Raw genomic sequence first — 13528 nt, forward strand, 5'->3', positions numbered from 1 at the left:
GCGACGAGCTCGGATCGTAGAGGTTGATTCAGGTGTCTTCGGATTGTCCACGAAGGTCTTCTATCGCTCCAAACTCACGGTGGATCAAACTACAAACGAGCACGATCTCCAATCCACCGTTTAAGACCTTCTAGAATAATAGGTTAATGGAAAATGTGGTTTCTATGTTTCTCTCTTGGTTTTCTTGTTCTCTCTTATGAGAGATAGCCCGTATATTTATAAGGGATTCCAAAATCTTAATAGGTACGTAAGAGATAAGGCCAAATCGGTTTTTAATTGTTATCCTCATATGGTTAGAATATATCTCTAAATAGCTTTTCAATTTAAAAGAGAGATTAATTCTAGCCCAATTAGACAACATAATAACCGTCGGATCGAGCCCGATCATGGGCGCACCCGATTCGATTTAACCAAATGCCAACAGTAGGAAAGGGAGATAATAGCTCAGATGGTGAAACAGACTGAGGAACTGCAAAAGAAGACATTAAGAAACCACTTGCTTGCACACCAAACATATGTAGAATCCGTGAGTTTTAAAGGTATGAGGATTTTATGTTAACAATGGATAGAGACGATATAGAAGAAGACATGAAAGAATTTCCACTACAAAAAGATAAGGAAAAAGTCAGATTACCAACTGAGAATTCCTGATGAGAAACAGAAGGACTAAATGCCACCAAAAAAAACCAAGTGGCATGAGCGGCACAACACAGAAAAACTAGCAACAACAGGATAGGCCAAGCGATACCACGTGGGACACCGGAGGAGCAAAAAAGGATTACAGAGAAGCTGAAATTACTGTAGCAGTAGCACTGATACTTTAGTAGTACTGTAGCGCCAGTATTGTAGCAGCACTGTAGCGGTGGTACTGTAGCGGCAAGGTAGATTATTATGAGAGAAGAAATATACACTCGCAAAGAAGGGAGGAAAGAAAAAAAGGACGAGCAACGCCGATGAGATTTGGCGAGGGAGAAGGGCAGCGTTGGATCTTTATGCCCTAGAATTAGGGGTTGACTCTAATGCCGTGAAAGAAAAGCAAAAGAGTATAGCCCTCTAGGGTTGTATTGATTAGAATAAATAGTGTACAAACCAACCCATTATAGTAAGATTACAATCAGAGATACCATATAGACCTATACTAAATGAGGTAATAAATAATACAATACTAAATATATTCTGTCATACTAAATATATCGTAACACTCTTTTTTCTGCTCAGAATTGAAATGCTGTATCTTTTTTGTTAGCTTCCACATTGATGTAGGCTTATGAAAATCTTTCCACTGCATCTTCAACTTGTGGAGCTCTTGATTGATGTGTGTGGCTTGGCTCCGCACATATTGCACATTAGATGGAGAAGTATGTTGAACGCAAAGATTAAAGTGTCGTCCTGTGCCGTACCGTGCCCCCAAAAAGGGGGGGGGGGTCCGCGGCATAGTGTGTGTATCGTGCTGTCTACGCACCAGACAGTGCGATACGCGGCACTGTGCCGTGCCGGCAGTGTGTGTGTGNGTACCCGAAACATTCTGGGTACCCCATCCCCCCCAAAAGACGTTGGAAATCGAAGATTTATTTGTTAGATAAGTCAAAAAAATTATAATTTAATTTTTTTGTTTATCAATATATGGGCAAATTTTTAATTTATATTTTCGATCCATACCACGTGGGCCTATCGGCCGGAACCCTCATCTTCCACCACTGACATTCATTTTTTTTTCACAAATTATTTTATCAAAATTTGTCACACCACAACACTTTTGGCGAATTAGGGGAACAAAATTGAACTCAATAAACAAATTTTGAGGCACATCAAACATAAAATTTTATTTTTGCACTAGAAAATTGAAAATACTGATGAAATTAAAAGCGACTAATATGGTCAAGGTGATTTTGAGCATTGAGAATGTGTTACCTTGCTAATAGAAATGACCATTACTGTGAGAAAATATCAAGTTTGGTACTTAAGTAGCGTTGGTAACAAGCTTTTAGTGAGGTTATAATGCACTTAGTAGCAAATCAGACCTCTACTATTGATGCTAAGCATGTATAGTTCAAAATATTCCCGCAATACATGCTGTGAAACTGGTATTTTATTCGTTTCACTACTTTGTCATGCCTTGATTCAGAAGCCCAACCGGTGTACAATAGCATGTATACTGTCATACTTATGTTTCACCCATTGAGCATGCAAGGCGATGGATCACAAGGAACTGTATAACAATTTCATTATTTTCACAAGCAACCTGTATAATACTTAAATTATTTGCATAATACAAAATCTCATCTAGTTGGTCGCTAACTCAACCACATCTTAAACCATTCCCGTGTAAATGCTTATAGATAAGCATAAATACGTTCATTTGAACATTACTCTTATCTTATTTCTCCAATAACCAACTAATAACATAAGGTTTAAATAACTTATCCAGTCCCACATTCATTCCAAAACGATCATGTACAAGCTCAAAGCCTTTTTAGTACATAAGCTACTTCCAAACCATCATAAATTAAATTTTGGGGCCATTTAGGTTCTATTGTTTCGTTGATGCTTACTGTATGGTCTCCTTACCTGTACTTAAGGCTTTACCCGCGAAGGAAGAAAACTGAAAATGGGTAAGAACTATGTAATGTAGTCTAGTGTGTAGAAATACTAAGAGAAGCAATCTGTACTCATTAGGCCCTACCGAAGGCATAACAGAGCAAGTAAAAGCTATATACTAGATAATACTTAAAACAAGGATTTAAGTACCCATCGGCATGGGCCGTATTTACCGTGCCATATCATGTCAGCAATATATCGGCACGATACAACTACCGTGCCGATGGCACAGCTCAAAACTCTCTTTTCTTTAAATTAGTAAGTAATTTTTTTAATAAAGTTCAAAAGATTTGATGAAGGTACACAATAAGCAATTAGAATATCTTATTGCAAAAAAAAAAAAAATGCCATTATGTGTCGGTACACATGCATTTTTTGTGGCCGGCACGCATTGGCACGGCTCGACATGCACTACGCCATATCGTGCTGACAAGTTTTCGGGTCGAAATACACTTTAAGGATAACCTGAAACAAGGTGCATAGGTAGATGGATATTAACAAATCAAGAATCTACATTGTCTCTACTAACAATACAAGATATGTAGAGAAAATGTGAATAACTAGAGTTTTAGAGTTTATGCAGCAACTGCCCTGATATGTACAAGCATTCTCATTATTAGTCCGATTTCATTGGCTTGCACTAAGATTCAGGTGCACATGTTTAAGGTTCCCTAACCAACAATATTTGTTTCCAATGATTTTTCTCGAGTACTACAATTTATATATAATGGGGTGCAAACAATATCTTTTACTATAATTTGGGAAAACAAGTATTCAGCATTTCATATCAACAACAAGTTGCATGTTTGACTTTATAAACAAAAACAAATAGTATTGAGAAGGAAATGACAGATAGGAATCAGAAATCAGCAACATGAGAATGCTTTTATTTGTAATGAACTAATGAATGCATAATAAATGTAGGGCAATCACAAGGAAATATAGTGTGGATTATGTTCGAGATAACTACTGTCAACAGAGTAGGAGATCAAACAATCATTGAAATTAGCCTCCCAATCTCAATTCGGAAAAACTCACTAATTCACAATCTTGCCATGCCTTATCTTGTTGGTCCCTCAACATCAACATTATAGTAAGATATTGTGTTAAGACCTTTGTTCAATATTAGAATTAATTGCATTGAATTCATTTTCCCTGCCATTCTTCAAGGCTTAGAGATAATCCCCTAATTTAATTTTTTTATTATTTGCTATCAAGGATTCCGCTAGCACAGCTTGTGTCGTTGTATCAGCGGCACGACACGTAGCGGCACAGGGTGTGCAAATGTCGGCAACCCCCCTGTGCCAATGGCATGCCATGTCATGCCTTGGGGTTTCTTTTGGAAAACTTGTTACAAGAAAATAGCTAAAAACATATAACCAAAATCAAAGACTGCCCCGATATGTACACTGAACCGCCGCATGGATAGAGTTTCCTCTGTACAAACGAACAGTCTCCCCTATACATGCACAGCGTAGGAACCTAGGCTGTGTTTGGTTCGAGAACTATAACTTGGGGGATAAATTTTGTTGTTCTGAAGAAGAGAGGATATTCCGGTAAAAGCTAAAACAACTGTAAATTTGTGTTTGGATGCATTCAGGAATATTCTAGAGAATATCATTAGAAGCATTTTGATAAAAGTCTAGAATAATGTCCAAATATGTTTTAAAAAATAAAATAATTAATTTATACCATTATATTTTATATAAAATTATTTTATGCTACAATTTATAATATAATATTTTATGTAACAATTTAGTTTATATTAGTATATTTAATTTATTTTCTATATAACATTGTATTTTATATAATTTATCCATAATAATATGTAATGAATAAAATATAATACTAGCAATATCCATATAATTTTAATTAATAATACTATAAATGTCAACAGTCCGACTACTATACTATCGATAGTACCAAGCACTTGGTGTTATCAAGTTTTTTCGCTGTTAGATCTATCCTTTTGACCATTTGCACTCGTTAGATCATACTATCTAACCAACCGCCCATTCAATCCTAGGGGACCACTATCATCATAACCGGAGACCACTATCACCCTAATCGCACAACCTTTCATCCAAAGGCCGAAAACCTAATAACACCAGGCACTTGGTACTATCGATAGTATAGTAGCATAATTCAAATTTCAATACAAATTTAAAAGAAATATATAGTATATGAAAAAAATTGAATATATACAATACTGAGTCTGAAATACAATAATTAAATATTAATATATAAATGCTAAAACTTAATAAAATAAATAATTAATCAAATTTAATTAATTTACATTATATATTAAGATTCAAGTAAAAATATATTATCATAAAGATATACTTATTTATGTATCTAGTTATCTAATAAAATAAAGTGAAGAACAAAGTTGTTCCTAGTTTCCTTAGGAATAACTTTTAGATACGGTTTGGATGGCGTATAAGGGAGGGAATAAGACCTTATTCCCTCTCTTATACCCAAAAACAAAAAAAATGGTGGAACAATAGTTCCCATCTTAATGGGTTATCCCTTTAGGTGGAACAAGACTTGTTCCAGGAGAGAGAGAGAGAGGAGAAGATAAATTAATTTAAATGTTAATTTTTACAAATTTATAATTAATTTCAAAATTAAATATAAATTTTTAAATTCTAAATTTCAAATTTAGATTTAAAATTTGATATTTTATATTTTTCAAATTTAAAATTTGATATTTTATATTTTTTAAAATTTAAGTTTGATCTTAAATTTAAAATTAAAATTTTGATAAATTAAAATTTAAAATTTGAGATTTTAAATTTTAATATTTTAAATTCAAATTTTAATTTAAAAATTAAAATTTTAAATTAAAAAAGTCAAATATAAAATTTAAAATTGTAAAATCAAATTTAATGAGAGGAGTAATATCATAATTTTTTTATTTATAACTGCCCGCTATTTTCTTATTCCGCACCTATCCAAACACAATTTTTCTTATTCCCGGGAACAATCCACTTTTCATCCAAACGTTATTTTTTTTATTTCTGGGAACAACCAAATTTTCATCCAAGCGTAAAATCGGTCTAATTCTTGCTTATACTTGAACTTGTACCTATCCCTGAAATAAGCAGTTCTTACTTATATCCGAATCAAATGAAGCCTTAATGGGTTGTTCTAGAACACCCTAGAACAACCCGCTTTGACCGGAATAATTTGTTCCTCCCAATTCCGTTGACGTTTGGTTACAAGTTGGGGGATATCCTTTTAGTTTCGGGGATATCCCCCGAACCAAACACAGCCCTAGATGATAACATCAACCAACACAAACAACCACAACAAGAACAACAATAGAAACAAAAAAGACGGATAAATAACCGACCAACAGATAGATAATCAATGAACAATTAAATCAACAGTTATTAATCGAGAGATAACCTAAATGTCAAGAAACATAATTCCGTATTTATTAACTTGAGAGATAATGAAACTACTAAATCAAATGAATCTAAATATAAAAGCAAAACCAAACATGAAAGGTGAAACTAAAACATTGACATCACAAAATAGGAGCTCGTCTATCTACTAGCACTGTCACGCACTGTCCCAAACCTCACTTCCAGTGTCACGTGTGAAAAATAGGGGATGAGAAACATGTACACATGTTTTCCAGTGGGTACCGCAAGCCGCCGATAGCAACCTGTACTTACTGGTAAACAAGAGAGAGATAAAGTACTCTGACAAGTATGAACTAATAATCAAAGCATGTACAGTGGCAATAGTAAAGCTGGAAAAGAAATGAATAACTAATCAAAAGATATATATGTATCACTACTGTAACATAAATAAACAAACAAGTATGCATCAACCAGACGAACAGTCTAATAACCAACTCAATCCACATATAGCTATGTTGGTGTAAAGATCTCTCAGGCAATGCCACCATGCTCAGTCACCAGGCATATCACCTTGTTGCAAAACATACCGCGCATAGGGCTCACAATTCGAGACACAATAACTTTTCCCGAAACGAATACTGTTACGATGGCTAAAACCGCTGGCATATGTGAAATGCTCCATGAGCTGTGTCGAAAGATGCTATATGCTCAATAGCCAAACCATCGGCAAATAGCTGAGAGAGATCAATAGGATGTTCGTCGACCTATTGGGAAAAATATATACAGCTAAATTCGATTGTAATCAAAATCTAACTAATTCAGTTATAAAGATAAAATTAAACTTACGAATAAGCGAAAAAATCCAATTAAAAGATTTGATCTATCCGGAAGCGTGCGTAGCGCTGCCGTAAGGCGTATTCCTGTCATTTCTTGGGGATTAACTGAGAACAACACCCCAAGGTACGACCGAAATTCCTTTTCCTGTGAGCACGAACGTGGCGGAGGTTGACAGAGATTCTTTAAACATCTAGTAAATAAGAGAATGTGAAAAGGAGTGAAAAATGAAGAGATGATGATTATTTTTTTATCTCAATGTCTTTTCTCTACCTCTATAAGAACAGAAGAGGAATATATAAAGAGAAGAGGGAGTAGAGGGCGTAATGCCACATTTTTTCCCTTAGGCGAAAGAAACGGAACCCACATTCCCTCCCTTTTGGTGCAAGAAACGGAATAAGAGAAAATCTCGTTAGGTTTTCTTTCGTGCCAAGAAAGACAAATAAATAAATAATAAAAATATTAATTAATAAATAATATTAAATATTAAATAAAATAAATTAAAAAATAAGATAAAGTCGGAACTCAATTTTGAATTTTTCATCAACAACAAATCAGGTCAAACAATGTCACTAAATCATATGTGATACTGACCTACCGGGTTAACTATCGTCATGCAATATAGTCTAGCAATATAATCCATGTGATACTGCTCTACAACTCAAACATAATCAACATGATACAACAAGAAAAGTAATGCGAAAATAAACTGAAGGATTCAAGTGGTGCAACAGAGATACTTAATGAGAACCATAAAGAAGGATGAAGGGAAAGGAAGGTAACTAAGTAGTCAAGGGCATGCTGAGATAAAGCGACTTAACACAAAATACCACAGTAAGGTGAGTTACTGAGTGAAATAAGCAGCCAACCACTTAAAAGGCAATGCTATAAGTAAAGGGGCATGCATCAATAACCAATATGAGATGAGTTGAATATCTTTATTCTTGTTATATGGACCAATCCATTAATTTCCAGGGCTGAGGCTAGATGTTCGAAATGTAATGCGTGGTATGGCTTTAGTTTATATCTTATATCGGAAAATAATTGTAAAATATTGATTACATTAATTTGAGCTACAACTATCAAAAGTTCATCTTGTCAGAACTCTTGCGTTGACATTTTTAACTTTTATTTATGATATACTTAAAGTTTTCATGTTCTAGTATCCTTTAACATGTTCTTACGAAATTTAGGAGCTTGACAACTAATGGGCATTGTATTTCGTTCTGTTACATTTCTTTATGCAGGCAACATTTTATCCTGGATTGTGTGAGCCAACCACTCAAGGTGGATTGGGATTTGACTACTGGGTCAATCTTTCTATTCCAGAAATGTGGTTATGGCATCTTGAAAATGTTCCGGACAAGGATTGGAGCATGAATAAGGTCTTGCTAGTAACATTTTATCTTTTATTATTTAGTAGTTTCATTTTCATATTTGAGCTCAATTAATTATACTACGTCAACAGGTTTTCCTGTAGGTAACATCAAACCACAAACAATATCTTTTGGGTCTCCATATGGCTAAAATGCACTAGAACTGTCTAAACATTTGCCCATTTGCAAATAGCCACCTAATGATGTAGCCTTAATAAGAATAGGCTGTTATTAATATGCTTTCATACCAACTAACATAAGTTGAAAGTAAAAATAATATAGTTTTTGTTTGTGTAATCAACACATCTGTATTTGGGATGATTGAAATTAGTCCATATTAGTCAATGTTTATAACCATTTTGTTACTAATACAGTTGTATGACAACTGGCCTGTACCTTGCATACACATGTACTTATTTATATGTATAATATAAAACCCTAAAAGGATGTGTGGTGGCTTCTGATCCAAACTCTCATGGTATTAGAGCGGTAGCCCTAATTCTAGGGTATAACGATCCAGGCATCATTCCGAACTTCGTTTCTCTCATCGACGTCAAAACCTTACCATCCCTACTAATAACCAACATCAAAACCCTAATTCATCCGGCGCTTATAGACACCACCTATCACGGGTGAAAACAAGTATTCCTTAATGTTCTTGAAAGTTTTGGAGTGACTTCATATGTTGATGGTACTAGTAGCATGTTCGCTCAATTCATTGAAGCAGCAGAAAAAAAACTTGTTCCAAATCTAGCATATTCGGCTTGGAAAGAGGGACACCGCCATCTGAATTGTTACTTTAGTTGCCCTCTTATCTAGATGGACTCTTCGTCAGCTTTGTTCTCTTATCCGGATGGACTCTTCGTCAGCTTGATGTGAAGAATGCCTTTCTCCATGGGGTTCCAAGTTGTTTTCCTATTGTTTCCTCATCATGTTTGCAAGCTTTGGAAAGCCATAAAATGGTCTTAAACAGGTGCCACGTGCTTGGTTTCAGGGGTTCACATCTTTCTTATCCGAACTTAGTTTTATTGTGAGCGCTGCAAATCTATCCATATTTGACTCTCACAGGATTGATGACATCCTTGTTTTATTGTTGTATGTTTATGACATAATTATGACAACTAGCTCGACGCCTTTATTGATGTCTTTCTCCACTCTTTACACCGAATTTACGTTGAAATGACTTGGGCCCTCTTCACTATTTCCTTGAAGTGAAAATTTTAGACTCTACATGAGGCTTGCGGCAGACACAAGAAAATAATATTCATTAATTACTTGAGCATCATGGAATGCTTTTTTATAAGCCTATTTCCACACCATTGTTATTGACGACTCATTTGTCTATTCATAAGGGTTGTCCTTTCAATGATCTCTATACTTATCGACAGATAGTTGAGGCCTTACAGTACCCTACCTTTACTCGGTTGGATATCTTATATGTTGTCAATCTAGTTGCAATTCTGCATACTCTAGTGACATTCATCTATAGGCAGTTAAAAGAATTTTTCGTTATATTTATGGGACCTATAAGAATGGGCTTCAGTGACACCCCAATAATCTCACATCGGGTAGTTATGGCTAGATGTGGGGATATATAAGCTTGATTAGGCTAGAAATAATAACTGGGCTTAAGCATTTTGGGCCGTTGGTTTGGGTCTAATGAGTTATTATTGCTAGCGGGTCGGATCGTTACATTTGGTATCAGAGCCGGTTCACTAGTCGGAAGTCTGAGATGAGTCTTGGCTGAGCCAGGGTCGGAATGATAGACTAAAGTCAAGGTCGGTGAATGACAAGCTAAGTCAGAGGCGAAATGACAAGGCTAGCGAGACAAGCCTCATATCGACTGGTGATCTTGGGTTGTGTGTGTGTTTAGGACTGACGAGGACGTCAGGGCCTAAACGAGGTGAGTATGTGATACCCCAATAATCCCACATCGGGTAGTTATGGCTAGATGTCAGGGCCTAATCAAGAAATAATAACTGGGCTTAAGCATTTTGGGCCGGTGGTTTGGGCCTAACGAGTTATTATTGTTAGCGAGTCGGTCGGTGGTTTGGGCATAACGAGTTATTATTGTTAGCGGGTCGGGTCGTTATAGCTTCATTTTCTTGATATGCCAATTCCTCTATTGCATATTTTGATAGTAATTAGGTGGGATATCTTGATTCTCAGCCCTCCACCTTTGGTTATCAGGTTTTTTTTTGGCTCAAACCTCATTTCGTGGTCTGCTAACTACATCTCTCGCAAGCTCTGTAGCTGAATATGTGATGCCCCAACTTCCCAGGGGTTACCTATCTTAGAATTACTCCCGTCCTAACACGCTTAACTCTCTTAATCTCTTGGGCCTAGCCATCACCAAAATGCTTTAGCCAGGTTAAGAGTTTTAGTCCTATTATATCTTATATATAGGACTATGTTGGGTCTCACATTCTCCCCCCCTTTAAGCCTTGATGTTCTCATCAGGCTCAAACTCACAAGTACTAGACGATGTGAGACTCGTTTCGCTAGCCTTGTCATTCCGACCCTGGCTTAGCCGAGACTCATCTCACACTTTCCGCTGGTAATTGGCTCTGATACTAACTGTGACACCCCAACTTTCTAGGAGGTCACCACCTATCCTAAGACTACTCCCGTCCTAGCACACTTAACTCTCTTAACCTTTTGCGCCTAGCCACCACCCAAAATGCTCAAGCTGGGTTAAGAGTATTTGCTCTATTATATCTTATATATAGGACTATCTGGGGTCTCATAGAATATCGCTCTGTTGCCTTTACCCTGGCTGAGACTGTCTGGCTTCGTTGACTTCTTCGTGATCTTGGTGTGCCACTGCCATAATCGGTTACTATTTGTCGTGACAATCTTTATCTCGTTGCTTATCAAGTGTTGTATGTGCGCATCAAGCACATCGAACTTGATTATCATTTTATTTCACGAGAAAGTGTAGACGCGCAGTCTCTCGTTGATTCATCTATCGTCAGATAAGCAGCTTGCTGACATATTAACTAAATCGCTCTCCACTTCTCATTTTTTGTGCTCTTTATATCAATCTTCACATCTGATCTCGAGAGGCTTAGTTGCGGGTGCATGTTAGAGTAATTAATGCATCTATATTTGTGATTGTTGAAATGTCACGCCCTAGCGCTGAGACTCTACTGGGCATGTGCATAGACCTGTGCCACGGACAAGGTTATTTTTCTGTTCATGCACGGCGTTGGAACACAAAGCACCTATACGAAGCTTTTATGAAGAGAATAAGCTAGGAATTTATTCTCGAAATGTCTTTATTGTTTACAAAACATGTCGAGGCTTCCTGGATACAGCCATAACCAACTATAAGTTCAATTACATTTTTCATTTTCCAAATAATACAATTGTCACTATTTCCAAAATACAAAATGAGATCACTATCTCGGGAAGAGCTAATTTTCACAGGTCCTCACCCATCACGCTCCACCCTTCCCGACGCACCTGAAAATAATGGGGTGAGAAACTATACAATTCCACAGTGTGTACAACACGCCGACGAGGGCAAACTGTCCTGATCAGGGCAACAAAGAGTAGTAATAATGTAGGGTATTTAAATAATTGATAGGCAATGGTATGCATCATATGTCAGCGTATGTGATATCTTCATCTAGTGTCAATGTATAACCTGCAATGTTCTACTCAATGCATCATCTAGCATAGTCATCAATTTGACCCAATTCTCTGCCGTGTCTAGGAAGAGATCTAGACATGTTGTACTCAATGCCAAAGCTCTGTCTAGGAGGAGACCCTGGCGAGTGTTGCTTGTATGCCCTGTCTAGGAGGAGACCAAGCTAATGGTGCGACCTCTCTTCGGGAAGAATTCACCCTATTCACAGCCATTGAGACGGTGAAGGAGAGCATAACATTTATTGATTACATCATGCTCATGTGCCAAATGGGATAGTAGTGGTCCGAGGTAACCATGTTATAGTCGTGTCTCTGCTAAAGCAATAATTAAAAGCTATCATGTCTCATTTTGCCACTATATAGTTCACAATGTCCTATTTAGGTTTATTCTGCTAAATTAGCATGCTTCTACAATGACCATGGAAATACAACTAGTATAATGTCATAAACTAGGAATAATAAGCAATAAGCATGCTATCAACAAGCAGGTATACAAGAACTTGAGAACAATTGTTTCAGGCTACTACTGGCTCATATTATGCATGAAAGGGAGTTAGTTGAGGCTAAGAAAACCGAATATTGCTAAACCCACTTCAGAGAGTGCACCCACCTCAAGTCGCTCTCTCGATGTCCACGGTGTGGTCATGGCTTCCGGTCCCTCGTTTGGTCCTAGGGAAAGCACAAATGGGTCATACACAACACTAGCACGTGATTTCCAACAAAAGAATCCACTAGGGCTTGAGTTCTGGAGCTTTCGGAGGATGAGGTTTCGGAACCAACATTGTGTGGTTCTAGAACTAGCTCAGTGGTTCCTCAGACATAGAAAAGAGCCTCAACATGGTGTTTCGAAACTTGACACTGACATTCTTCAAGGGCTTTGAAATTTGAGATATTATATGAAATTAATCCATATTAGTCAATATTTATGACCATTTTGTTATTGATCCATTTGTATGACAACTAGCTTATACCTTGTATGCACCTGTATTTATTATTATTTACTAATATGGATTAATTTCGATCATCCCAAATACGGATATACTCATTACTTTGACAATTTTGAAATTGTAGGTTATCGGGTACTATATCAACAGTTCTGTTTCGAGTTTTGTAGCATGGATGAAAACAAAGGAGGAAAAAGTACAATAGGAGAAAGGAGAGAGGAAGAAAACGAGGGCAACCACATAGCATTAATTCAGTAAAGAAAGATCACGCATATGTTAAATAAAGCCAGTTTTTTTTATTCTCCAAAACTCCTCTTTTAAAAAGAGGCTTTGGGTTTTATATAAAATAAACCATAATTCTAACCTTAATTAATTTTCTAGATTTTAGATATTTTAATGAAGAGTAAACAAAAATTTCTCAAATACAAAATCAAATCTCTAATTTATTTTGGATTTACATAGGAAAACAAAATCCTAAAAACCTAACAGAAGCTCAGAAACAAATTTTTAAAAATAATAATTCTAAAAATTAAAAACAAATTTTTTAGAAGTTTCTCCTAATTAATCTTTTGACGGCATCACCGAAACTTCAAGAATTTCACATTTACTGCATCACCGAAACTTCTGCAGTTAAACACATAGTTTTATACTTCATCAACTCATGAGAGGAATTATGGTTAGTTACTGTAGATTTAAGGTGCGAACCAAAATAGACTGGATGTTGGCTTGTCATGACCCAGGTTTAGATCTATGT

General features: G+C 36.2%; 1 protein-coding gene across 1 annotated transcript in view; it reads left to right on the top strand.

The window, feature by feature from the left end:
• The window catches only part of LOC109710608 (1,4-alpha-glucan-branching enzyme 3, chloroplastic/amyloplastic-like), a gene marked incomplete at both ends in the record, with an annotated part of 38678 nt that extends 25150 nt beyond the window's left edge, over positions 1–13528 (top strand). Inside the window, 2 exon segments of the mRNA XM_020233322.1 lie at positions 8051–8188; positions 12902–13528. Coding sequence (XP_020088911.1) covers positions 8051–8188; positions 12902–12979 — 216 coding nt within the window.

Source organism: Ananas comosus, linkage group 5 (assembly GCF_001540865.1).
Source record: "Ananas comosus cultivar F153 linkage group 5, ASM154086v1, whole genome shotgun sequence".
Taxonomy (NCBI): Eukaryota; Viridiplantae; Streptophyta; class Magnoliopsida; order Poales; family Bromeliaceae; genus Ananas; species Ananas comosus.